This window comes from Bos indicus x Bos taurus, chromosome 11 (assembly GCF_003369695.1).
Source record: "Bos indicus x Bos taurus breed Angus x Brahman F1 hybrid chromosome 11, Bos_hybrid_MaternalHap_v2.0, whole genome shotgun sequence".
NCBI classification, from domain to species: Eukaryota; Metazoa; Chordata; class Mammalia; order Artiodactyla; family Bovidae; genus Bos; species Bos indicus x Bos taurus.
This window is the reverse complement of record NC_040086.1, coordinates 77,879,919-77,907,164: the sequence shown is the minus strand read 5'-3', so window position 1 is coordinate 77,907,164 and position 27,246 is coordinate 77,879,919. Positions and strand designations below refer to the sequence as shown.

Here is a 27,246-nt window from a genome sequence, read left to right as displayed (position 1 = left end):
GTGTAAAAGCCGCTTTCTCTTCCAGATGCTGCTTTGGGATCCTACTGATCCTACCATCCATGTCTAACCCGTGAGGGTCACTCCCGCCCAGCTCTGGGACCACTGTCCCTTCTGCCCCTGTTAGGCCCCACCCTTGACCACCAGCTCCAAGGACCACCTCATCACGGGCACCTTTTCCCTCGGGCTCCGTGTGAAAGTGTGTTTGTGAGAGAAGGAGGTGACGCCCAGTGAGGCGGTGACACACCATTCAGGTCCTACCAGCTTAACTTCTTAACGAGCTCTCCAAACCAGCCTCCCCTCCGCAGCCCTCCCTTGTCCCCGGGCCTCCACCCCCATATCCCTCTGCAATCCCTAACCTTTCCCGCATTTGCTTGAGGCTCTCTGGCAGCCCTTGGCAAGGTCACAAGGCAGGTGACCGCCACTTTCCTACCACATTCCAGCCTCCCCTCTTCTCACACCTGCTTTCGCTCCACATCCAGCACAGAGCCTCTTGAGTCCTGATTTTTGCTGAAGCTGGGCCTTCTGCCTGGAATGCCTCCTCCCTCCGGTTTGAGAGGCTGACTTGAGTCTGTCCTTCAAGACCTAGGTCAATCGCCACCTCCAGGCACCTCCCCTCCAATCACAAGCTGGCAGCAATGCCCTGACTATCCCACCAGCCCACAACGAGCCCCCTCAGTGTCCTCTGTCTCCCCCCAAGCCCCAACCTCCCTGAGAGCAGGGCTGTGCATCTTTGTTCCATAAGTGAAAACACAGCACTCTCAGGACAAAACCCAAGAGGCAAGCAGGGCAGAAAATGCAATTTCAAGCAGAAACTGGCTGCAAGTTAAGAAGGCGACGCAAACCATCTAAGAGAAGACGGCTCATTAGTTTAGAAAATAGCTTGAAAGAACTCGGTGGAAACGCAGTGGGTCCCCCGTCCCCACACAATATACGCACACACACGTGTGAGTGTGCACACACACACACCTGGGCCACGTGGACGTGATCTAAAGGTGAGGGGAAAATGAAATAGGGCTCAACCGCTCCATTCTCAGGCATGAGGGAAGACTTCTGAGGATAGATGGGCGGAGAAATTGCTTGAGGTCGGGACGCTAAAGGAACCACTTCACAATTTCCTTTCTTCACTGTTCCTCTCAAGCACCCAGTAAAGCCTGTTTGACAGCACCACCCACTCCTGGAAGTGCCCTGGGGTGGGGGTGACCCAGGGCGAGCACAGCACCCGAAGGGAATCCGCAGAGCAAGAGGAGAGTGCCGGGGTGTGGTGGAGGGGGGGGTGGGTGCAGTTTAGCCCATTTGAACATGAGGGAAGCAGGTGGCTCAGGAGGCTGGAGTCTTGGCACCCTGCTGGTCCCACATTGGTGGGGGGTGCGGAATTCGTCCTCCCCCACCGGACTGTCAGCCGGGTCACCACTGTGGGCTCAGGGGCCAGGTAGCCAGCATCTAAACCTGAGTTCACTGCTCACCAGCATGCAGTTGTGGGCAGGAGCTTCCCCTCCACACAGCAGGCTCTGTCTGCAAAGTGAGGGTCATCCATAGAAGTGCGTCTCCAAAATGGTTGAAGAGCTGACCCTGGTGGATGAAATCACCCAGCCGCTAGGGCCAGCAGTGTCCGGCCCTCAGTTAAAAGTACTAACATCCAGGCGGCCAGTTCTGTACCTGTGCCCTCACCGTCCAGCCCAGGGACAGGCAGAAAATAGGCACTTGGTGCCCTTGGTGTTTGTTGAATGAATGAGGACTTTGTCTCTGCCTCTGAACCCTTCAAGCAGAGTAGAAATTCTCTCTGCAAAGCCACCCTGCGTCTGCAGTCCCTGCCCCACCGGCAGGTGCAGGGCCCCGGGAGCAACGGCCTCCCCCACTCCCTGTGTCCCCAGGACACACCCGGGTTCTGGGGTTCAGGGTCAGCACCTGGAGCCAGAGAGCAGGTCAGGTGCAGGCGGGGATACCTGCTGTGGAAGGGCACCTAAGGGGCTGGGTGGGCATCAGCAGCCTGGGGGACACTCTGAGTAACGGGTGGGTGGGCGGCTCAATGCCTTTACGATACTAGGGCTCCTGCAGTGTGCTGCGCTTTCCCAACTCCCCAAATCTCTCCTGTAGTTTTTCTCCAACTCTTTTAGACCTTTGGCACTGAGACCGTTTGCTGGTGAGTTTCCAAGAGTTGTGCGACAATGAGCAAACAAATCAGGCAGCGAACTTTGAGTCAGGAGGGAGCTTTGTGTCCTTGGAGAACGGAACAATCCAGGAGAGGCTGGGCAGGGGAGACAAAGGCCTGGGAGGAGGCGAAAGGAAGGCCCGGCCTGCTGCGGGGCTGGGGGGGACGAGGGCAGAGGTGGACATAGCTTCCCTCACAGCGAAGGGGGCCGGTGCTCACCCCTCCACAGCACAGAGCCAGGCTCCCCACAAGAAGGGGACAGGCAAGGATGTTGCCAGGCCAAGAGGAGATTCAATCACCATCACAGCCAGAATGACAAGTACCGTTTATTACAGTTACATGAATGGGCCCAGTCACTGGCCGAGTGCCATCCCATGGGCCCACAGAGATGAGCACAGTCACAACCCCTTCCCCGTCCCCGAGTCGTGTCCAGTCATACACTCCAGGCACAAAGTCCCCGTACGGAACACAAGGCACGGGTCCCCTTCTTCGGGCAGGGGCGTCTCTCCAAGTCTTGGACGGTCCCCTCTTGGAGAAGCCAACAGAGCAGCTGGAACATTGTCAAATTAAATAAGCAAGCACAGGAGTTCCCAGGAGCCAGGGCTGGGACGGGGGTGGGGTGGGGTGGGGGGTTGTCTCTGGTCCCAGCAAAGGTGTGAGAAAAGGAACATCCAAGGTGTCTGAGAGGCAGGCCTTGGCTCCAGGCCTCCGTGGGGCCCATGGCCTCCGATCAAGCTGGACTGGGGCTGACACAGCTTCGTCACCATTTAGGAGATGTTCTTTCGAACTTGGCAACACAGAAATTTACATCAGGCCTTGTACAACCTTGGCAGAACCTGCCAAGGTCCAGAAGAAGTTGAGAAAAAACAACAACACAAAAAAACCAAACAAACAAGAGGTGCTCTGGCCTCCGAATCCCTCCCCATGGGAAAGACAAAGCACAGAGCTTTTAGCCAAGTTTCCCAATATTGTTGGCATTTAGAGAAAAGGCTGGTCAAACATACAACCAGCGCAGAAAGAAGTGAAGGCAGTAGAGTTCACATGACTACTTTATATTAAAGTTTATTACATTTGGAAAATCTACTGTACAGGGAAAAACCCATTGGATTAAATAGAGTTTTGCCAAAAGCAAAAGACTATTACTCTTTGGAATATTCCTGATTCCGGCCCACAGTCAGGCTACAGGAGCTAATCAAAAGTGAGCCTGGTCCATCCGTGGGGCAGCTCAGTGCCAGGTGTACCCAAGACGTCTCTTGTCACTTTACAGGAGAAAGTGTCCCCAAGAAATGGCATCAAAGGAAAGGCTTGGTCTACAGGAGATTCTCTGGGCCCAGCGCCATCTCTCCCACCCTAGAGTCGTCTCTCCTTGATCTTCCCCAGCCTGAGACATCAGGATTCAATTTTACAGGGGCCTCCCCAGTATGGTAGTCGCCCAGGCCATGGCCCCGGCCCCAAGTTCATGGACACAGGCAGAACTGCTCCAAGAGGTGACCACCCATGGGAGCCGGGATGGGCCAGCCCACCAGTGAGGCCACCCGACAGACATTCCATACCCTGTTGCACACGTGAGCGATAAACTCAGACAAGACACAAACTAACCTAGACATTGGCTCCTGGATTTGGTTCTCCTAGTCAAAAAAAAAAAAGAAAAAGTCTTCTTAAAAACCCTGACGCTGTCTCCTGACTGTAGATTAGGGAAGAAAGATGGGGAATAACCAAATCGACTTACTTAACTTACCTCAGAAGTAACAAAGCCTACTGGGCTATGAACAAAGAAACTAGAGGAAAAACATGTGCAAAAACAAGTTGACATCTAAGTTAGACCTCCCCACGAAACAAAGTGAATTCTGACGGAGCCCTGACCTCCTGGCCCTGCTACTCGGCAGGACACGCCCCCAGGCCTGCTGGTGTCTACCAGTAAGTGCTACAGACGTGTCCACCCTCAGCCACAGCATCTTCGTCCAAAGCAGCAGGGTCCCCTTCTCTCCAGAGCTGGGCCTGCTTCAGCTTGGAGAAATTGAGTCAGCGTGGCAGGATGCCAGGTGCTGTCTGCAGTGGAAAAGTCAGTCGTTCGCGAGAAAGCCCTTGTGCCCAAGTCTCCAGGCAGAAGTCAGAGAGAGAAGCAGAGGTGAGGTCCCCTCCCCGGCGGGCCCAGAACTCCGTGGGCAAGGGGAGACGCCAGCGGGGCTGGGCGCTCCAGGGAGGTGGCATGGTGGCAGGGATGCAGGTCTGCAGTTCTTCACAGAAGAGGCGAGTGGGGGGCGTCTAGCGAGTGGCAGGGAGAGGGGAGAGGTGTCCCCCCACATCAGGCGTAGAACTCCTCCTGCTTAGTGGGCTTCTGGTAGGCCCCGCCGTTGGCTTGTTTTGGCTCCTCCAAGGAGTAGCTGCCCTCGTCCTTCTTCTTCATCCGGTACAGCATGAAACCCACCAAGCACACGGCAAAGATGAGCCCCACGAGGCCTCCAGCAATGACCCCTGGATGGGCAGGGAGGAGGACAGAGGCCGGCTCAGCTCAGCTGCTCCTGGGGGCTGAGTGGCAGCCCTGCCAGTGATAAAGACAGCATTCCCCTCCCCCAACCTCCATCACCCACCCACTGGAGAGAAAACTCACCTCCCAGGACTTCCTTCCGATCCAGGAGGCCCTGTGAGGCCCCCGTTGCCCCCGTGGCCTCAGGATCCTCCGGGGCTCCATTCCGTGAGCCAGGTTCCCCTGCGGCCCCGGCCGCATTCTCCCCGGACAAGTCGAAGGTGAAGTCCTAGGAGAGGGCAGGGAAAGGACCAGGTGGATGGCCACAGACGAGGCTGCACCCAGGTCCACTTCCAGCTTCCCTGGTCACCCCTGTCACCAGCTCTAGACGCGCACACCCGAACCCAGACCTCCCTGGACCCGGAGGTCAGGTCCCTCTGGCCACATCACACTGGACCCTACCGGACTGTGGCCGAGGCACCACGTCCAGTGATGCAAAGCACATTTTATACGAAAATAAATAGGCTCATTTCAGCATAATGTGTACACTGCCATGATGCTCTAAGATGAAAAGCAAGACCTGGGAGAGCTTTCCCTCTTGTCCCAGGAGCATATGCTGGGGAAGCCCTCTTGAAGGGCCTTGAAGGGCCCTCTAGCTTTGGTCTACTTAGTCTGTCCCACCGCAGGCTCAGCCCTGTGGGCAGGCAGAGGATGGGACCTTGGGATCTTGTCTTCACGGTGAGGATTATATGCTCATAGAGTACAAGGGGTCGGGTGTGCCAGGGGACCAGGCCAGCACCCTGCACCCAGTGCACTGTGCCCCACAAGGCACTAGGGCCACCCAATATCCCAGGAAACGCAGAGGATGACAGCGGGCCTGACACCTACCTGCTCCCCAGAGCCCTCTCCCACTGGGATCTGGGTAGAGGGGTCCTCCTCAGCCGCCTTCTCAGTGGCAGGAGGACCTCCCTCCTCCACGTGGGGCCTGTGCGGCTCCATACGGCCCCGGCCTGTGGGAGCCGAGGTCTCATGGTGGTCGGGCTGCACGTCCCTGTGCGGATGGGAGGTGGCGGGTCCTGGGGCCATGGTGGCTCTGGCTGTGGACACGCTGTGAGTGGTCGGGTGCAGTGTGGTCTCACTGGGTGGGTGGGTGGCCTCCTTCTGGGCGGTGAGGCCAGGCTCCACCTCTGCCAGGAGCACTGCCCTGCCTCCCTCAGGCTGCTCTCCGGTTGGCAGGATGGTGGTGGAGGCGGCGATGGCATCTGGGCTGGTGGGCTCTGGAGCCGTGGCTGTGGTCGTCACGGGCCCCAGGTCCTTCCAGGTGGAGGGCGTGTGTGATGAGGTGATATCTGGCAAAGCACCTGCAGGGCCAGAAGCAGAGCTTGTGGCATCAGGGAGCCCCCGAACATCAAGACCAGCCAAGCTCAGACCCCGGCTCTGACTCCCAGGCCAGCACAGCAAGGTTTTCTTCCCATGAGAAGCCGTGGGGCAGAGCTGTGTGTGCATGCTAAGTCGCTTCAGTTGTGTCTGACTCTGTGCCATCCTATGGACCAGCTAGGGCTAGGAAAGCTGCCCTTTTCTGCTGCATCTGGAAGGGGGTTTCCTGCCACTGCTGAAGCCTGCTCCCTGGGCGGAGGGGTGGGGCACATCCTCAGGGCCCTGAACACCTTATCCCCAGCACACACCCACTTGGCCCTCCCTGCTCCACTCACTCTCCCTCCAGAAACGCCCAGGTTCCCAAGAACAGAGGCCTGTGTCTTACCTCCCAGCTCCAAGGCCCCCTTGCCTAGGCCACTTTCCCCAAGGATGACTGTAGCCTCCCCTTCTGAGGTCTAGTTCAAGAGCACCTCCTCTGGGAGGTCTCCCTGACCACCTCCAGTTCAAGGATTTTACTGCCTCAGGGAAATGGGAAAAGAGGGAAGATAAAGGAACATTTGTGGACGATCTGTACTCCCACCAGATCTGTGTAGCCTCACGGCTCCCAACAACCTTATAAAGTCAAGATGTTATTCCCACTGTACAGATGAAAAAATAGAGGTTTGGAGAAGTTAAAAAAAAAAAATCCTTTCAAAGGTTCCCCAGCGAGTTAAAAAGGAGAACATGAGCCCAAGTCTGTCTGCGGCAGGCAGCCCCCCTGGGAATCTACACCCTGCCCTCCCAAGCCACACGTGTTTTCTCCTTGCAGCATGGACCCAGTTCTCATTCCTGGCATAACCTTTCAGGCCCAGCCTGATCACCACCCTCAGCCCACGGCCTGCTGACATCCTAGAGGGGGCCCTCACGTCCACTCACCTGCGCCCGAGCCAGAGAAGTTGTCACTGTCGTCCCCAGAGCCATCCTGATCTTCGGGGGGCATGTTTACGGCCACACTGTGCTGGAAAAAGATCAGGGAAGGATAAGAGTGGAGTCTTCACTGGGGCCTGCTAGTCCAGGGTCCCCATCCTAGGCAGCTGAATGCTGCACCCAAACACACACCCCACACACAGCACAGAAAGAAGCCCTCAGCTCTAGAGGGCAGTCCTCTGGTTCCCCCACACACCCCCTAATGCTATGATGATACAGCCCTGGGCAGGTACTGGGGGTGCAGAAACCCGCAAACTGGGGGCAAGGCCCTTGCCTCAAGAAGCTCGGTCTACCGAGGGAGCCCCAGAACTCAGAGGAGCAGACAGATGACACCATTACTGGAAACCCAGCTGTGGCCTCTGTGGGACCACAGCCCACCCTACCCTGAGAATCAGGTCCTGGAGGCCGCTGGCCAGGGGGCTTCAGGGTTCAAGAGTGGGGCTTTCAAGGGGCCCCTGGAAACAACATTACAACCCCCTGGCTCCAAGGAGGCCATCCCCAGGCATGCTGAGCATCAAGCTGCAGACCCCGAGGGCGCCACGGGGGCAGGGGTGGGGGCAGCGAGGATGGGCATGGAGTAAGTCGTCTGTGCTGAGACAGGGCCTGCCCACGCAGGACAGCCCCCAGGCCTGGCCATGATGCTTGGTCACACACTCAGCCCATTTTCTCATTCACAGGAGAAACTGGGTCCCTCCCTCTTGGGGAAGGAAGGACAGAGCATCCATCAAGCTGAGGACAGATGAGGCTGATCTAGAAGGGGCCCTGGGCTAAGGAGGCAAATGGGCCGTGGGCCTGGGGTGGGTCCTGTGTGCAAACAGCCACCCCAGGGAAGCTGCCTGCCTGGGGCCGAGCCCAACAGGCTGCAGGCGCCAAAGTGAACACTCAGACCCAGGCCCTGAGGCAAGGGGCCGCTCCAGCAAGACCAGGGAGTGGGGCCAGGTGAGGACATTGAACTGGCCAGGGCAGAAACCCAGTCGGGGGCGGGGGGGGACCACGCCCACCCCTAACTCTGGCTCCAGGAGAACAGGTGAGGAAGGGAGGACCCAGCAGCCAGGTGGCAGGAAGAGTAGCCTTAAGTATCCTGTGCAGCAATAAGACTTTGACCCAAATGACCCTGTGCAGCAGTCCCAATAAATGAGCGGCCAGAACAAAAAATAAATGAAGAAGTGGGACAGTGTAGTTCAGAGCACATGGGCTTTTGCAAACCCCCTGACCTCTGCCCCTTACTAGCTGAATGGCCCTGAGGACACAGTAAACCTCTTACAGCCTCAGTCTTCCCATTTGTAAAACGGGAACAGTAGTAATATCAAAATCCCACATGTGCATGCTAAGTCGCTTCACTTGTGTCCGACTCTTTGTGACCTTATGGACTGTAGCCCACCAGGCTCCTCTGTGCATGGGATTCTCCAGGCAAGAATACTGGAGTGGGTTGCCATGCCCTTCTCCAGAGGATCTTCCCAACCCAGGGATCAAACACACATCTCCTGCGGTTCCTGCACTGCATGTGGATTCTTTACCACTGAGCCACTGGGGAAGCCTATCTACATGCCAGGATTGTTGCAAAAGTTCAATAAGGTTATACACAAAATAGAACCTAACAGAGCCTGGTTCACAGTGGTGAACCCACCACCCAAGCATCCCACCAACAGTGTCTCTAACTTGCTCCCCGCTCTAACTTGGGGAGCAAGAGCCACTCGGCATGGGAAAGAGGATTCTGGGGCCTGTCCAGGAAGAGGAGGGCTGGAGGTGGGTAGGGTTTTAGGAGAAGACAGGGCAGAAGGGAGCCAGTACGTAGGCAGCTCTGTGCAAACTTGTCAGAGGGCAGGCCCCGCCCAAGGCTGGGCTCCAGGGAACTGGCCTCCTCAGCCCAAGAGGCCTCGCCAGGTCCTAGCCACAGGCCACGGGGCCGCCCTCTTGAGTGGGGCAGAGCAGGAAGGGACAGACAAGACCTTTGGCCTCCTGAGGCAGAGCTAGACCAGGTGGAAGCTCCGTCCAAGGGCCCAGGTCTGAGGGAAGCTTCAGACACGTGTAGAAACTATGAGGCTAGAAATACCACTGAGCTTCCTTTGAAAGTACAAAACCCACACTGTACTTCAGCCCCCCAAGAAGAAGATTTTGGCCACTCTGTCTGAGCTGCCACGGCCCATTCACAATACATAGATTCTACCTGCACCCTGGGCCACGTCCTGTGTGTATTGTCCCCTGGGGTGCTTCAAACACCTGCCCTGCCTCCATGGAGCTTTAAAGCTGCCCTGGGCTCCTGGAAGGCTACCCCGCTTCAGTAACAAAGAACCCTGCCCCTCAGGCAGGTGCAGAGTGGGTATCCCCATCCTGACATGCTGCTGCCCCAGGCCCCCAGCAGATGCTCCCGACAGGACAGCTTGAGGGGGACAAGCATTCAGGGGACCCCACCCACCCACACTCACTCACTGAGACCCCCCACCTTCACCCAACACCCTTGAAGATCTGGAGGAGACCCTAGGTGGTGACGCTCCATTTCCCACCCTTGGAGAGAAAGCTGGAGCTGGAGCTGGGGGCCAGGGCTGCAGCCACACCAGCCTGGACCACACGACATGAAGCAGAAGGCAGCATCCCCGGGGCCAGGCCCTTTTTCACGGACGGGGCCTCTGAAGCCCACAGAGAGCACAGTGCACTGAGAGAGACCCCGTCCACCTTGGAGGCGCCGGCAAAACCAAGGAGGCCCCGCCTCTCACCTACACAGAGGCCCCGACAGGTTAGCAGTTTCCCAAGAGAAGGGTTTCTCTCAGGACGAGATAAGACTTTGGATTGGCCCAGTCCCTAAAAACAATTTGTTTCCTCATCTTGGCTGGGTTTATCCCACTGCGATCTTGTTTACACAACAAGCTCTTAAGCAAACACTTTCTCCCCTGAAACCGGCTCCCAGGCCTCAGGGCAGCCTCTTGCCCTTTTGGGCTGGGTCTCCACTGAGGGGATGGGCCTCAGTGACCTCCCAGACCTCCAGCATGAGCCTCCCTGTGACAGCTGCAGCTCCCTGGGGAGGAAATCAGCAGAAACTGCTGAGGTTGATCTTGCCTCACCAGGTGCCGGCTGACACCGGAGGTTGGGAGACTTCTGGTTTCACTCAGCGGCCAGGCCATGCTATGGGCCTGTGGTCAGCTGCCTCCAGGGCCCAAAATAGGGCTCTCCTGGGCATGGCCTCTTGACGCTGCCCTGAGACCACTTGGCCAAAACGCAGGTATGCCAGGGGCAGGTCGGCCCAGTTTGGAACCTCAAGCAGCCTGGGAAGACAAAAGGGAGCCAGCCAGACCTCTAATGAAGCCTTTAGCCTCTGTAAGGCCCAGAAAACCAGTTTTTCACACAACAAATCAAAAGCCCTATGAGTAGGTCTAGACGGTCACATAGTCTGCTCAAAGGCAGACTTAGTCTGCTGAATCTGGTCCTTCCTACCACCAGCACAGACCCTGGAAGCCCAGGGCCTGAAAGGCCAAAGCCAGGTGTGGCGGGGCGTCTGGGGCAGATAGATACACAGGGGCTAGGGCACAGGAAGCCTGAAGGGAATAGCCAGCCCACCTCGTCTCAGCCATGCTGGTCTTCAGGCCACACCGAGGCTGTGAGAGGAGCACCCACCTCCCCCGCCCCCCGAGAGAGGACTTGGGGTTAGGGCTCTGGGAGAGCAGGACAGGGAGTATGAAAGGAGAACCTGGTCTCTTGACACTGGAAGTATTTTCCATCCCTTTCCTCCTGTTAGCCTTTGATTTGAGGCAGGCAGGGCTGAGATTTGGCCTCTCCTGAGATAAGGTGGGCTCTTGCCCATGGCCACCAGGCAGTGAAGTGTCTGCACACTCACAGGCAGGGCTTGTACCCCTCGTCTGCCATCTCTCTCCCTCTACCCTGCCCCAGAGGACCACATTCCCTGATAGCTCAGCTGTTTTAAGGGAAACTTGCCTAAGTCTCTTCCCTGGTGGCTTAGATAAAGAATCTGCCTGTAATGTGGGAGACCTCTGGGTTCGATCCCTGGGTTGGGAAGATCCCTTGGAGAAAGGAATAGCAACCCACTCCAGTATTCTTGCCTGGAGCATTCCATGGACAGAGGGGCCTGGCCAGCTATAGTCCATGGGGTCGCCAAGAGTTGGACATGACTGAGTGACTTTCACTTCACTTGCCCAAGTTTCTACAATGTTCTGCAGGCCCCAGGAGTCCTGGGATGCGCACGTGTTCCTCACCAAGTAAGGGTTCCCAACCCCTGCCCAGCAGCTGAGACCCAGGTGCTGGTCCAGCTTCAGAGGTGCAGAGGGGACGGCATGGCCAAGCAAGGGTCAGGATCATCAGGAGTGGAGGGTCTTCATCACCAGGCTGCCTGCCATTCCCAAGAGCAAGTCAGGAGTCTGGCAGGCAGGCAGCCCCCAGGCAGAAGACTGGCAGAGAAGCTTCGAGAAGGCAGCCTCAAGGGGAATTCCCTTCTGGTCCAGTGGTTGGGACTCCATGCTTCCGTTATAGGAGGCACTGGTTCCCTCAAGCCCACTCCTGCCATCTCTCACCCGCAACTGGCCATAGGAGGGCCTGGAGCTGTGTGACAGCATTCCTCCAAGACACCTTGCTGCTAAGTCGCTTCAGTCGTGTCCGACTCTGTGCGACCCCATAGACAGCAGCCCACCAGGCTTCCCTGTCCCTGGGATTCTCCAGGCAAGAACACTGGAGTGGGTTGCCATTTCCTTCTCCAATGCATGAAAGTGAAAAGTGAAAGTGAAATCGCTCAGTCGTGTCCAACTCTGTGCGACCCCATGGACTGCAGCCTACCAGGCTCCTCCGTCCATGGGATTTTCCAGGCAAGAGTATTGGAGTGGGGTGCCATTGCCAAGACACCTTAGGCATGTGCATAAAAGTTCCTTGGGACAATCATACATCGGGATACCAAGTGGGCATCTCAGATATTCAGGTGAGGGGCTTCTACTTCCAGGCTGACCACAGAGGTTGCCCATTCTGGCCCCTGACCCTTGCCACCCCATCAACCCATAGCCACCAGGTCCAAAGATTATGGTTTCCAACCCACACCCTGAATCACTAACATGTCACCCACTACTTGATTTGAGTGATGGATAAACACAAATCCTTTAAAAGCTGAGGTCACACGAGAAAAGTACAATATTATGCAAGGTCACAGATTTTGACAGTGAAGAGGGTCTTCAACTTCAAAACTCAGGGGACCACCATCCAGGGGTTTGGGGGAGAAGAGAGGGTAAGAAACAGTATGATCTGGACCCTGGTGAGCCTCCAGGGTGCAGCCCCCACTCCAGGAGGCTTCTGGAAGGGGGAGTCGCCCAGGCTGGGGCACAGAGGGTCATCGTGCTGAGGGCACTAGGGGAGGATAGTGAAGCCCACAGCCAGACACCAGAGAGGTCAGCTCTTAGTTCTAAGTCACAACTTCAGCAGCACTGCGGCCTCACTGGTATGGCAGACTGCAGCCAAGTGGGAAAGGGGGGTTTAGGTGTCTGTTGGTTGGAATGCTCTGTGTGGTGACAGAGCTTTGGCCGCCGTGGTGGGAGCTCAGTCCCAGAGCCCACAGGACCAAGTACTGCCCCTTGTCACAGGGCCCAGGTCACGGACTTCCCCAAGCAGCCAGCTTCGGTGCCAGCTCCGGGGCTGAGGACAGGGGGTGGGAGGCCCAACTGGTTCCATAAGCCCAGGTTGAGGGGAGAAGAGAGGGTAAGAACGTACTTTTCTTACATTTCATGAGAATGAACGTACATTTCATGAGAAAATGTACTTTTCTCATGAGGCGGCCCTACAATCACGCTGGGATAAACACTCCTCATCCCATCCCATCAAAATCCCACACAACAGCAGGCATTCTCGAGAGGCTTAAATGAGTTTCATGGGTTTTTTTTAATCTTTTTTTTTTTACCAGTTTCTTGGTCAGATCTATGGATCTAAGAGTGGGGAAAAAAAGCTTATTTTTCCAACCCCACACAATTCTTGGGGGCTGAATTGTGTAAGCTACAGAATCCCAGCTGTCATCCCTGACCTGTGCAGCAGGATGCCAAAGTGGCCAGAGGGAAGATTCACACCATCACCTGCATTCAGGCTGGGGGCTCTCTTCTTTAACGTCCCTAAGAACTACCAGGAGACTGCTGGAGAGGAAGTCTTCTGAGCTCCATCCCTAAGGTGGATTTGGGGGTTGGGGGCAAAGGCCTAGGACTCTGCATGTTACAAGCTCCAGCTGCTGTAAGCGGTCTGCAGACTGCATGTGGAGAGCAATAGTCTGGACAGGAAAAGGTCTCACTGGGAGTGGGCTGGAGGAGATAAGACCCCCCACTCAGGGCCAGGGTTCAAAGAAGAGGTACCAAGTAGCCCCCAAAACACGCCCTAGGGGCCAAGTGATCTGAGAAAGCTCTAGAAAGTTCTCCTTACACCTCTGATATACCCATTCTCTGTAGTCAGTACACCATGGTGCCTGCTTGGTCTGCAGAAGCTTCACCACAGAGTTGAGAGGATGCCTTCAATCCCAGGAGTGCAAGAAGCAGGAAACAAAGACAAGCCAGACTCTTCTGTCCTGAAGCTGGGCTGGGGCTCCGTCCTGCCTGCCTGGGGCTGAGCAGGGCCCCCTCGGCTCTCCAGGCAGTTCTCATCTGGTCAGCTGGCCAGATGCAGGCTGAAACCAGCAGTGCAGTTGGTGACTCGGCTTTCCCTCATCAGAGGGATCATTTGCACCCCTTCGGTTAGCCCAGGCTCACACAACCTATGCACAGACCACGCAGGCCAAATCCAGAGCATCTTGAATCAAGGCTCTCAGAGAAACGACCACAGCGAAGGATGTCAGAAGGGAAAGAGCCCTGATAAGGGAGCCACCCCAGGCTGAGATTCCTTTGCTGGGTGACCTGGGCCTCTGCCGTCTCTCTGGACCTCATTCCCATCCGGATAACAGAAGGGGTTCAGAGCTTGAAGAACCCTAAACCTTCTTAGGGTCCTGACAGGCTAGGCTGGGATCTGCAGCCCCAATTCATCGTGAGTGAGGCCAGAGTGGGGGCAGGGGGTGATAAGCTGGCCACAGCCAGCCACGTAGGGGTGGGTTAGAGGGGCAGGCCTGCAGACCAGGGCTCCCCCTGCCCGGGATGTCACAGTGGTGGATAAATCACTTCCTCTCTGAAGGCTTCTTCCCTAAATTGGAAGTTGTGCTGCAGGGGACATGTGCTTAGGCATCGAAGGGATTCAGATCTCCCGGCTTTGGCCTCAAGACCTTGAAACCTTCCCCCCCGCCTCTCCACTTCCAGGAGGGAGGGGCCCCGTCGGTGCCTCGGGACAGCATCAGCATTTCCAGCCTGACAGGCACCACGATTTATCAACTCACCAGGAACCAAGTCAAGCTGGGACCTGCCGAGGGGTGATGGGTACGGCCCAAAACAGGAGGGGCCCCCGGAACAGACAGGCGGGGAAGAGGGTGCTTCTGCTGCTCTCACCCTGAGATCGTGCTTCTGTCAGGGCACCAACAGAGCCCCGAGGAGGAGTGCCTTACAGGGGGACCTCCGGGGCACGCACCCCTTACCACCCCCCGACCCCAACAACCCCACCTCAGCCATTCCCACCCTGCCACTAGGAGACAGACCTCAGTCCTCTGGGGGATTCCAGGGCAGGGCTGGGGTGCAGGATACCACCCGTACTTGGCTTAAAGACCCCCTCTGCAGTAGCACGTCCTGCAGGGCACTGCGTGTCAGGACTTTCAGAAGGGGGACCCAAGGTCAGGTCAGAGGGCCCTCCTCCTTGGAGTACCTGGGGCCAGCGATGTGTTGAGGGAGGGAGGGTTTCCTGGCAGCCAGAGCCAGCCCCGATGCCCAAGCCAGGTCAGAGCTGTCACCAGCAACCCCCGTAGCCACCCTTCCAGAGGGCTGGCGCCCGTCTTGCTGCCGCGTGCCGAGACTCGTCTTAGAACAGGCCCCGCTCACGGCTGGGTGTGGGGCCATGGAGCTGGGAGACCAGTTCCTCGGCTTTCCTCCACCTGCCAGAACCTGGGCCAGGCAGGGTAGGATTCCACTCAGGCATTGAGCAAGGCCAGCCTGGCCCAGCCCGCATCCATGCCTGCTGCTGCCCCAGGATCCAGACAAGGAGGTGGGCAGGGGAAAGGGACCAGACCCAGAGCTGGAAAAGCTGGGCTCTTCTTCCAACTCACTGGGTGACCTTGAAGAGACACCTTGCCTCAGGCAGCCCCTCTGCAGAGCAGGGGCTTGGCTGAAAGGCAGCAAGAGGGCTCCGAGACCCAGGTCTGTGGCCAAGGAGTCAAGGCCCACCCTGGAGGGGCAGCCAACCCCCAAGAGGGACTCAGCAGTGAGGGGCACTTGATCAGAGTGATTCAGGGTCACCCCTCTCCACTGTCCCAGAGGGTGATGGCCTAGACAGGAGGCTGGAGATGTCCCAAACCAAAGTGACTCTGGGCATGGCAACTGTCAACCCACAGGGACAGAGGGAGCAGTCCAGACTCCCACAGGCTCTTCCCTCCTCGGCTCAGGCTGTCTCAATGAGACAGCTAAGGGCAGAAAGCTCATGGCAGGATCCCCGAGTCGTGCCTGCCGCCCTCCACCCCCACCCCATGAAGGCCCCTCAAACTGCTCTCTGGCTGATTAATCCCCAAACTGAGCCTGGCCTGGGGACCTGACACCTCTGGCATGGGCTTCAAGAGCCATCCTCCGCCTGCTCCAGCTAAATAAAGTGTCCTCAGGTTTCAAGGAGGCAGAAACTTGCAGCTTTTGACACACCTGCAGCCAGACAGGGCTCCAGCTGTGGGGATGAGGTGGGGGAGGGGGTGACGGGGGAGCACTTTATCCCCCAGATCTCCCCAGTGTGCAGTTGACCATCCCATTTAAGATGCAAATGCCTCTAGGAGGGCTGAAGGGCGCTAGAGACTCACAGGAGAGCAGAAATCAGCTCTAGAGGGAAGGACAGTCTGGCACTAGGGCACTGGGGATGGGCAGGCACTTTGGAAGATGTGAAGGGATTGCAGAAAGGAGGCTGAAAGATGCCAAGAGCACATTTTTTAACCTGTGTCAGAATGCTGTTGCCAGCCAACCCCACACCCAAGAAAGGAGGATGAAATTCCCTTTGCTCCTGCTTAAATCACAGGTGTACATGGCTTCTCCTCCCACGTCCAGAAGGAGAATGGGCCAGTCTGGGAACCTGTCTCTGGGATTAAGCAGGAGGCAGACCAAGTAGGCACTAAGGCTACTCGAAGCCCAGAGACACAGGAAGGTCAGAGTGTCCTTGAAGGATGTCCTACGGCAGAGTGGAGCCAGTACTTTCTGACCTGAATGATGGAAAGAAGAATTTTCAGTGAAAGCCAGGTCCCCTAACCAACAGCAAAGCACCCTGAGCCCCTTCACTGTCAGCCTGCCCTCCTCCAGAGGCTCTTGATGGCTGGAAGGTGTGCACAACTTCAAATGCCCGGTGCTGAATTCCCAGGCCCTGGCAGCCTCTGCACAAGGTAAGTGCTAAGTTGGTTAAAAGGAGGACTGTGGGACTTCCTTCGTGGTCCAGTGGTTAAGACTCCATGCTTCTGATGCAGAGGGCACAGGTTTGATCCCTGGTTGGGGGAACTAAGATTCCACATGCTTGGAAGCACAGCCAAAAAATTTAAAAAAAAAAATTTTTTAAATAAAAGTTTTAAAGGAGGACAGTGGACTGTAGCCCCAGTCTGAGGAGCTCAGAGAAACCCCAGAAAGTCAAAACACCTGCTCAGGGCTCAAAACAGTTATGGGGCAGAAGGAAGAACCCAAGGATCTGACCTGGGTTTTGGGGGTCACTTGAAAAATAGAAAGATCTGACCTGGGCCTTGGGGCAGAGGTGGGGAGTTGGGGGGGGGGGGGCAGGGACAGTAATCACAGCTAATACGTCTTGAGTACTATGTGTCAGGTACTAGTCTAAGCACTTTACCTCAGGATGACCTTAGATTCTAGTCCATACCCATCTTACAGATGAGGAAACTAAGGCAAAGGGGTCAAGTCATCTGTCCCAAGGCATACAGCCACTAAAGGGCTTAGAAAGAGGATCTGGGGCCAGGCAGTCTTGCTTAGGACTTCCCTGGTGGCTCAGATGGTGAAGAATCTGCCTGCAAGGCAGGAGACCCAGGTTCAATCCCTGGGTCAGGAAGATTCCCCTGGAGAAGGAAATGGCAACCCACTCCAGTATTCTTGCCTGGGAAATCCCCATGGACAGAGAAGCCTGATGGGCCACAGTCCATGGGAAATCCCCATGGACAGAGGAGCCTGGTGGGCTCTCTGCTGTCGCAAAGAGTCAGGACACAACTGAGCAACAAATACACACAGCCTTGCTCCAGCAGACATGCAGTTAACCACCCCGTCACAGGCAAGATCGAGGGCTCTCTGACCCTCAGGAAGAAAACAGCCATCATTTCCACTGGAAGCAGCACAAGAGGAAGGAAAGAAGACCCTGGCGTGGGGCCTTCCCAGTCCACCCTGCAGCCCAGCCCTGCTCCCAGTCCAAGGCACCACACAGTCCACAGTTCTGCCCACAGGCTACAGTGCCCCACAGCCACAGAGCCCTGCTCAACTGCCCTGAGACCCCACCTGGGTACCTGGGGTCCAGGTTTACCAGACCTCCTGCCACTGCCTGCCAACCCAGCCCACACCTTCCCGGGGCAGGAGCTGGCCCCTGGCAGAGGCTCAGGCAGAAGTGAGCAAAGTCTGGCCTGCCAAGCAAGGCTCATATTTCTGAGAAGGGGCAAAAGCCATGTTTGCAGGCCCTGCTTCGTCAGCACTGGGGTAAGACCAGCCGGTCACTCATGCTGAGTCCGATCCCACACCTGGGCCAGCTCAGACTGCACCCCTGGGGTGCAGGGTCAGTGCCATGGAAGCTCTCTCCAGGGGACTCCCTAAGCAGTATCAGTCCCAAAGCTCTCCCAGACTTGCTCCTCGGAGGCCAGATGAGGAAGACGCTCCAATCCCACCATATATGGTATTTCACAGGATCTTTCCTGATGCCCTCCAAAGCAGGACTTGAAAAATCCCGGTTTTATGCAGGAGGAAACTGAGGCTTCAGGGCAGGTGAAGAATCATGAACAAGATGCTACGGGGAAGAGGCGGTGAGCCTGGTGACGGTCGGGGCTGGCCACACTCTGAGGCCTGTGCTCTTTCGGCCTCCACACAACACCTCTCTCTGCTCCGACAGCTGGGAGAGAATAACTGAGGCAGACCAGCCAGCCAGTTCTGGGTCCCACCTTGCCTTCCCAGCTTGAAGGCTTCAGGACCCCAGATGGGGCCCCAGACCTACCTCAAAGGTAGGCAGACTCAGATATTCAGGCTCAGCTGCTGCAACTGCACTGTGAGGAGAGCTGGCCCAGGGCATCCACTGGATACCCAGCCCCTAGACAAGGCTCTGAAAGGATGATCCTGTTCCTCTGGGGCGGGAGGGTTGTGCAAGGGAGAGGGGTGAAGTTGGGGGTTCCCCACTTCTCACACAATTCACAGAACCCAGAGGGGCCTCAGCTACTGCTTCAGGCTCACCATGAAGACCTCAGGGCCGGCTTCCTGGCCTGAGCCTTCCCAGAATTTCACAACAACCAGGCCTGCTGCTCCAGGGACACTCTGAACCTACCCTTACCCCCTCAGACCCCTGTACCCTGCTCCCCAGGGCCTGGGGGTGTTGGGCGGGAGAGGAGGCAGGGGCAAAATCTGGGGGTCTCTGCTCAGCCTCTATGGGCCCATTCTCCTGGCCTGGCTCACAGCGCAGTGAGCCCCAGTCAGCCAGGAGGTCGGGTTGCCCAGGCCCTACCCACCCTCTCCTGGGAGGAGGGCGCCTACCACAGACAGCAGTGTCCCCCAGTGCTTTTCTCTGGGAGAAGCTGGAGCAACGTCAGCCTCCACCACAGTCTCAGAGGCTCCCAACACACCCTGCGAGGCCAAACCTGACCACTGTCCATCCAGACACTTCCTGGAGACGGGACTCTGAGGCCCCGGCTCGTGCCGTAGGCAGCAGGGGTGCTGAGAAGCTGCTGGAAATTAAAGGCAACACAAACTCTGTGCCCCTGCCATGGGACTGCCACAGTCAAGTCCCCAACCAGGTCAGACGCAGCCAGGGCATCAGACATGGTGTGGAAACCGCAGGGGAAGGCCTCATGTCCTCCTGAGGCCCCCTGGGGCCCAGCACATACTAGGAGTTGGGGTGGCCAAGCCACCTGGGCCCTTCAGAAGTTCCCTCCCACCTCCCCACATCCCACCCACCCTGGACCAGGCCCCAGAACCCCATCTCCTAAGCCTGCTGTGAGAAGGTGGGGCAGATGGCACCCAGCGAGGGCCAGCATGGCCACAGGAAGTGCCAGGTAGCCAGGCAAGACTGTGACTCCAACGTCCCATGGTGCGACAAGTCTCTGAACACCTCTGGAGATGAATGGAGCCCAAGAGTTGTCCCAGAGCAGGACTGGCAGCCTCCCCAAGTCCTGCTGCCTTCACTGGGGACCCACTGCCCTAATGTGGAAAGCGCCCCCGCCTCACAGCCTGCGTTCCTGATTGGAGGGGCTCCGGGATGAATCCCTTTCTCAGGGTGAATGGCCTTTGGCTGTCACTGTCCCTGTGGTCTGTCTGTACAGACCGACTGACCGTTCGGTCTGGTCTCATTAATGGCTCTCCTCTCTCAATACGCGCCCTTGGACCAGGCATGGACCTTTCTCTACCCGCTCAAGGCTGTGCGCACAGCAGGCACCCAGGCTCCGGGCTTCAGGTCTGGTCAAGCCAAGGAGGCTTCACAACCCCCATGCTCGAGGCAGAGTTCTCCTGAGGCAGCAGGAGCAGGCCCCACCCAGACGCCCACCAGTCCCGCGACACAGTCACCAGATGTCGCCAACACCCGGATTCGTTGCCGAGCCTCCGCCCACCCACCCTCCGAGCCCCCTCCCATTTCACATGTGGGCTCACTGAGGCCAAGAGAGGCCTGCGCAGTGTCACTCAGCGGTGCAGAGGGTCAGGGCGGGAAGCCAGGCCCCCGAGCCCTAGCCGGCCTCACGCACAATGGGCTCGCGGACAAGGCTGGTTGGATGAGTCTCTGGGGAGGACTCGTGGGCCTGGCACAGTGACTCAGCTGATGAGTGGAGCGATAAGCACGCCCGCCTTCCCCACTGCCCCAACCTGCCCAACACGGCTTCCGCTCCTGCCGATAAGAGGACTGGGGGGCAGGTGGCCAGGGGCCTGGGTGTGTGCAGGGAACACCACCCAGCCCCCACCCGCAGCCCGCCTTTGCCCAGGGGCCTCCGTCCACCTCCAGTTCCCATACTGAGCCCTAAGTCCATCTCCTCCAAGCAGCCTGCCCTGATTTCCGCCCCACAGATGACCCCTCAGTCAGCTCGTGCTCCTTCAAGTCCCTGGAGGAATAAAGTGGGCTTGAGCCTCTGCTAGGTTCCCCACAGTGGCACCTTCACCCTTCCCGGGACAAGGACTGTCTGCAACCACATGGCTGTCAGAGCTGAGGCAGGGAAGCGGAGGGCCCTTGAGTGCCTGGGGGAACTGAGGTGCAGATGGGCAGTGACCTGCCTGATCACACAGGAGAGGGTTAAACTGAGACCAGGAGGGACCTGGTGTCCTGGCCACCCTTGTCTGTAGGAATAACTTCCATGGACTTCTAAAGCTGCAGTTAAAAGGGAAAAGACTGTTGAAGGGAGGGAAAAAACGGTTTCCTGCTTTTTGAGGAGGAAGTTGCAGACAGGTGGTGAGCAGGTTTCCCCAAATCTCAGACTGCAGCCTAACCTACAGGCAAGCTCAATGGGGAAATCAAGTCAAGACGGGCCAGGCAAGGCCCAGCCGTAGCTGCAACCCATGCAGTGGACCCACCACTTCACACGTGCATGAGCATGCACATGCGTGCGTGCGCGCACACACACACACACACACATACACACACACACACACACACACACGGTCTCTCGTGGGGCTGCAAGCCTCAGGTGAGTCACTGGGAAGAGAGAGGAGTTTTTCCCAGGGCTGAAGGCCAAGGAGGGAGCAGCCTCTCCATATAATTAGGCAGAACCACAGAGCCATAGACACAGGAGAGAGACCCTCAAGGCTTCTCTCTCCTGACCTGACGACCCCACTAGACCTGTCTTGGCTCCCCAAACCAGCACAGTACGACAGACAAAAGGACTCTTTTCAGAGGAAGCTTAGACCGCCCTGCCCCGGGTGCTCCCTCTGGGTACCAAGTCCTGGGGCGCTTACCAGGTGTCCCTGTCTTGGATCGGGGCATGGAGGGGACTTTCCAGTGCTGACACCCCACCCAAGGTCAGCATCCTGAGGACAGGAAGAGGTGGTAAGATCTCACAAAGCCCCTCTGGGGGGCAGTGGACGGGGCTCTCATATCTACCTGGAGCCGGAAGTTGCATAGTTGCTAAAGTGACCCGGAGCACAGGGTCGTGGCTCCTTGTGCAGGGGGATGCCCACATGCTTGCCGCCCCTTGGCGTTGCCAGGGCACTCATGGCAGCTCAGAGAGAGGTTCCAGAACGTATCCTCCCATTGAAAGCCCAACCTCTGCTGGAACAGCTGAGAGGGAAATGACACCGCGCTGAAACTGTTCCAGGGTACAGGATCCTGGCGCCAAAAGCCCTCTTTCCACAGACTCCGTTAATCCCATTCCTTCTCTCCAGACACATTTACGCAGGCCCTCAAGGAGTGGCTTTCAACCCAAGCCTCTAAAATTCGTTGTTGAAAAGAAGGAGGAAATCAGGAAATCATTTGTTCTGTTAAAAATCCCAGGATTCTGGGACTAGAAATCATTTAATGACCAACTCCTCATGCGGCTGTTTTCACAGCAGGACTGAAAAGGCCAGGAGGTGAGCCCAACACAGGAGGCAGGAGTCCTGGGTTCTGGTCGCCCCATGGGAGCCACGGTGCCCACTTTTCAGACTTATAAAGGATCTACTAATCCCACAAACGTCTCCCCAGTGCCCAAGATGAAAGTCAGCGCATGCTGGCTGCTACCCTGGGGGCAAGCACAAGGGAAAGCCTGGTAGGTTTCAGCCAGCCTCCTATGCTAGGTTCACCGGGGAGACTTGCCAGTCCTTCCATTTCTTCACGCCATACATGTGTGCACAGGCATGCGTACAGATCCTGGTTCTTCCACACTGGCCCCTTGTAGGGGCTCACCTCTGCAGGCCTCATCCACAAAATGGGGACAGTGACATACATGGTAAAGGTTTGGGTTAAATATGAAATTAGGATGCAGGAAAAGCATATAGCACTCAATAGTAGGCACTCAAAGATGACCCTAGGGACTTCTCTGGTGCTCCAGTGGTTGGGACTCTACGCTTCTGCGATGAGCACAGGTTCAATCCCTGGTTGGGAAACTAAGATCCTACATGGCTTTAGGCAAAAAAAAAAAAAGAAGATGACCCTAATTCTATCAACAGCCAACTTTCCTCTGGCATTTTCATTACCAAACACTTTCACACCTTCATTATGAAATGAATACGCAAATGAGAGAATAAGCTTACACAGGACATCAAGACTCAACAGTGAAGTGACTCATCTGAGATTACACGGTAACTTAGTGGCAAAGCAGAGACCCAATCCCAAAGCTCTACCTTACCCAAAGTTGTTTCTGGCCTGTCAAACAGTATGCATGCACTGTCACCCAAATAAAACATGGTGAGAAAAGGGAGACAGGACCCAAGCTAAGAATGAGGGCCCTTGCCAACCAGGATTTAGAGTGCGCTAGTCTCACAAGGTCCAGGCTACCTGTGACTGGCAAGTCACTTACAGCTTCAGCCAAATAGAAGAACCGAGAACATAGGGTCATCGTCAGGTGCTTGTTTCAGAGGTCACTGACATCTGAGTCCCGCAGGAACCTCCCTTGACAGCCTCTTGGTTATTCTAGGAGTATCAGAACAATGCAGAAGTCCCAGCTGGGCCTCTGAAGGCACAAAATCCATGTATCACAGCTCATGAGTGTTACAGGTGAGACCCTCACTCAGCACTGAGAACTCTTATCTTAGAAATAATTCTAACAAATCCAACAAATTCCTTAGTACTGCTGGAGAAAAGTGCCAATTAGAACTGAACTGAAAAGCTGCCGGCTACACTTTAGGTCCACAAATGTCACTTTTGGCTGCTATCAGACAGGGATGGGAGAGGATAAAGAGCAAACCAGAATTCCAAGTGTACCAACATGAGGGCACCAGGCCCAGGGGCAAAGTGCTCTTCAGAGCTCAATAAACCCAGGAGATGAATGCCGTAACCTAACATGGTGACAGCTTTGAGGCCCCTGGCACCCAGAGATCAAACTATGCTTAGTACTGTTTTGTTAATAAAGGAAGAGAAGTATTTCAGAGAGTCCTGCCCAAAGTAAGAATATTTTTGAGAGTAATGTGGATTCTCAGCTTACTGAGAAAACCTGGATATGAAGGATACCTCATTTTCAAGGGAGTTCAGAATTCAAGATTCTGCTGCCATAAAAAAAGATTCCTCCATAAAAACGCCTCCAAAATTCAAGCTTTTCATTAATTCTTTCCAGGCTCCTCTCCCTTCTCATCCCTCTCCCCACCAATCTGGGTTAATGAGATTTTACTGGAACCCACCATGAGCCACAGGTAGAGACTTAAACCAGCCCCACCCTCCCTGTGGAGCTGAAGCCAGGAGTGACATCACCTCTAGGAGGCTTGGAGCCCAGGCAGAAGCAGTCAGCGCCTCCCTCTGTCTCCCCCCTGTCCCCACCCACTCCTCCAGGCCGAAGGGAAATGTCTCTACTAGCCCCCATAATTAAGGCAAAAAGGGATTTTATGCCTTTCAAGAAAAGGAAGAGAGTAAGAGAGGGAAACAGCAAATAACTTTTCAGAACAAGCAATTTTTCTTGCATGGCAGAAACAAAAGACCACGGGGATCTCACACAGGCAAAACCACACACAGAAACCTTTTTAGACAAACCTGTTCTCGTCTCTTGGGAGTGGTTTTGAGCAACCTCCTGCCCCAGCAGCCTTCCCTTGTCCAAAGTCAGGCACCCAGGGTCACTCCCTGGTCCCCAGGGGGTTCTGACCTGCTTCCCACTGGGACCAAAGTGAACCCTGGGAAACGTCAGACCTCTGCAACTGGTGGACATCTTCTCCTATCCTGGCAAATCCCACTGCCATATTTATTTCAGGAAGAGGGCAGAAGATTCATGCCCCCACTCTGAACCAAACACGGACAGCCACTATAAAAGGGAGAGAACAGGGCTGGGAAAGAGAAAACAGACTAAACTTTGTAAATAGGGGGAGGGGAGAACCAAACCCTAAATTCTGAGCCAGAGTCTAACCCCAAAGATTAGTGCTTTCAGGCTCAGCTCAATCACCCCCTCCAGGAAGCCCTCCCACCACCACAGCTCTAATGAGTCTCCCTCCCTCCCACCCATCTTTCCCCCTCCAAATTCAACTGCCTTTGGCTCTGCTCTGCCTTTCCACAACGGTTCAGTTTCTAGCGGAGAAAAAGAGAAAGAGAGAAGAAAAAAAAAAAAAAAAAAAAGCAGCTGTCTGCTCCTTCCTAGGACACAGGAAAACTCTGGGAAAGTGGTCCTCTGTTGCTAAGTCGCTTCAGTCGTGTCCGACTCCGTGCGACCCCATAAACAGCAGCCCACCAGGCTCCCCCATCCCTGGGATTCTCCAGGCAAGACCACTGGAGTGGGTTGCCATTTCCTTCTCCAATGCATGAAAGTGAAAAGTGAAAGTGAAGTTGCTCAGTCGTGTCCGACCCTCAGTGACCCCATGGACTGCAGCTTACCAGGCTCCTCTGTCCATGGGATTTTCCAGTCAAGAGTACTGGAGTGGGGTGCCATTGGTCCTCAGAGGATCTCTAATCCCATCTGCCTCCCAGTGTTAAAGGGCACTCTGGGATCCCCGCTCAGAAGTATGAATGCCAGCTTCACCTAGGCTAGCAAAGAAACCGCTGCTACCACTCCTGACTCTGGCTGGAAATAGGTGGAGTACTGCTGAGGTCCCGTCTTCAGCCTGGAGAGAGTGTGGAGCAGCCAGGCAAGGCGAGGTGGGCCAGGGACGTGAGCCAAATACCTCTACCCTCTTCTCCAGAGTATTAGCTGTGGGTTCAAGGTGCAGTCTGAATCCCTAAGAAGCCACGGCACTTAAGGAGTGAAGGAGAAGAAGCCAGATGCCAACTTCTTGGGCCTAAGAGCCAGGAGTGCTCTGGACACTTCGCTCAGAAATCTTATCTGTCCCCATGGCTCCCTGAGAGGCACATGCTCCAACTCATCAGCGATCCAAGAGGCATTAGGGACCTGTTCCTCGACTCCAAAATGTTTCCAAGCAAAGCAAAAAGGCACTTCACAGATCTACCTGAAAATACACCTCACCTGAGCCAGACCCTGAGAAAAATACACCAAGGTTCTCAAGAGCTGGGAGCTACCATTATTATGGAGGGACACGCTTATGGAGGGTTTTGGCGTTGCCCAGAGACTTGTCCAGTAATACATTATAAGGAGAGGATCGGAGTACCCGCGCCCCGGGAGCCGCTCCTTGCCCTCCCACGTGCCTCCTTTTGCCAGAGCTAGGGAAGTCGAGCCGTCCAGATGTGGTGGCCAGAGACCGCCACTTCCGGAACGGCAAAAACCCCTCGGTCCGCACCTCCCCTCACCATCCCCTCCAGGGATGGCCGACACGGCCAGCGGGGAGGACCCCAGGACTCCAGCAACGGGTGTGGGGGATGGGGTGTGGACGCAAGCACCCCGCGGCCAGCGCTGACACCTGGCGGCAACCCAGGTCCCAGCCCTCTTTCGGGCCGGCGCTGAGGGGCGGTTCCCAGGAAAGGGTTACAGGGGCCGAGAACAAAGCGCCCCCTTTGGGGAAGGCGGGCCAGCGGACGGCGGCTGGGGAGACAGACCACTTTCTGGGGAGCCTCAGGATGCTCTTTGTCGGCTAGGTCCCTCTCAGAGAGGGGACCCACCCCTCGCCAAAGGTGGATGCTGGAGTCCTACCCAAAGGCCTCCCCTCCAACTCCGGGCTCCACATTTGTCCCCCTTTTCCTCCAGATCCGCTGGGCGGGCCAAGGGACCCGCCTTCCCTCCGCGCGGCCCCAGCACAAAGCCAGGTCGGGGGAGGGGAAAAGCCATTCCAGGGTCCACTAGCGTGGAAGCCGCCCGGGCGCCCTGGCGGTGCCCAGCGCCGGCTCGCGCCCCTCCGCGGGCAGCACAACTTCAGCAGCCCAGAAGTTGGGTTCTTGCGGGTCTCTAGAATGCCGGGGCCAACTTCCCGGAATCTCCCGCTACCAGCTCGGCCCGGCTTCTCTCCGGCGGCCAACGGATAGCCGAGGACCCCACCTCCACCCGCCCGCCGTCGTTCGCCGCGCAACCTTGGCAGGGGCTCCGGAGCCAACACGCCCGCTTGCTCCCGCACCGAGTCCGCGGCGCCCAAACTTGCCTCCGCCGAGGGGTCAGGAGCCGGAGCTCGGCGGGTCTGGTTTGAATTAGGGTCCGCGGGCGGGGTGCAGTTGCAGCGATCACCGCATCCTCCCGGGTCACCGGCGGGGGGCCCGGCCGCCGCGGTGCCCTGGGAGACCGGTTGGGAGCCGGCGACCCCCGGCGCCTTCGCCCGTGGAGCCGTTCCTATATAAGTGCGGAGCTCCCACGCAGGTTCCGCTCCGCAGGGCTCCCCAGGCCCCCGCCCGGAGAGGCGAAACCCTCACGGCGCCCCTCGATGGCAAGAGGCAATTGGAGAAAGAGTCCTGATTTCGGGACTCCGGGTCCCGGGGCCCGCCGGGCTAGCGCGGGAAGAAGGGAAGTCCCCGCTTCCCCTCCCCCTCCACGTGTGCAACAGCCGGCATCGGCGGGTCCGCCAGCCCCGGCTTCCCGCCGCCTAGCAGCCCGGCCCCGGGCCGCACTCACCAGGAGGGCCGGCTGCAGGCGCAGCGCCAGCGCGCAGAGCCACAGCCAGAGCGCCGCGCGCCTCATGCTGCCCGGACCGGCGGCTGGAGTAGAGCGGCGAGCTGCGCGGATCAGGGCTGCGCCGCGCTGCGCGGACTGCGCGGGGCTCCGGTTCGGCGCCGCCGGTTGCGCTGCGCGCAGCTCCCTCGAGCAATGCCCAGCGCGCGGCAGTCCTAGGCGAGGTCTACGGATCCGCCGGCCGCTCTCAGCTCCCCTTACGGCTGGATTCCTCTCGGCTCAGCTCTGCTCCCGCCTGCACCTCTCCCGCCGAGCTCCGCCTTATAATAAACCCGGGCCTTAGCCGTTGCAAAAACTAGCCGCCCACCCCCAGCTCTCCAGGTCTCGGGGCCAGCCTTCGTCCCCACCCCCCTAGGACCCCGCCCCCTGAGCCACGAGGCCCGTCCCCCGCTCCCCGGCCAAGGA

General features: G+C 57.1%; 1 protein-coding gene across 1 annotated transcript; it reads right to left on the bottom strand.

Moving 5' to 3' along the window:
• Window positions 1–2,457: 2,457 nt before the first annotated feature.
• Window positions 2,458–27,152, bottom strand: SDC1 (syndecan 1). Its single transcript, XM_027556003.1, has 5 exons — window positions 26,785–27,152; window positions 6,909–6,990; window positions 5,505–5,977; window positions 4,761–4,905; window positions 2,458–4,624 (listed from the first exon to the last, which is right to left on the bottom strand). Exons 1-5 carry the CDS (start codon window positions 26,848–26,850, stop codon window positions 4,455–4,457), a joined length of 936 nt encoding a protein of 311 aa, XP_027411804.1. The 5' UTR covers window positions 26,851–27,152; the 3' UTR covers window positions 2,458–4,454.
• Window positions 27,153–27,246: the final 94 nt, after the last annotated feature.

Excerpts from the sequence above, each read along its gene's own strand:
- SDC1 (XM_027556003.1), bottom strand. The coding sequence starts at position 26,850 with ATGAGGCGCGCGGCGCTCTGGCTGTGGCTCTGCGCGCTGGCGCTGCGC. Across the intron at positions 5,978-6,908 it reads CTTCTCTGGCTCGGGCGCAG|GTGCTTTGCCAGATATCACC; the intron begins GTGAGTGGACGT and ends CTGGCCCTGCAG. Across the intron at positions 4,625-4,760 it reads TCGGAAGGAAGTCCTGGGAG|GGGTCATTGCTGGAGGCCTC; the intron begins GTGAGTTTTCTC and ends CTGCCCATCCAG.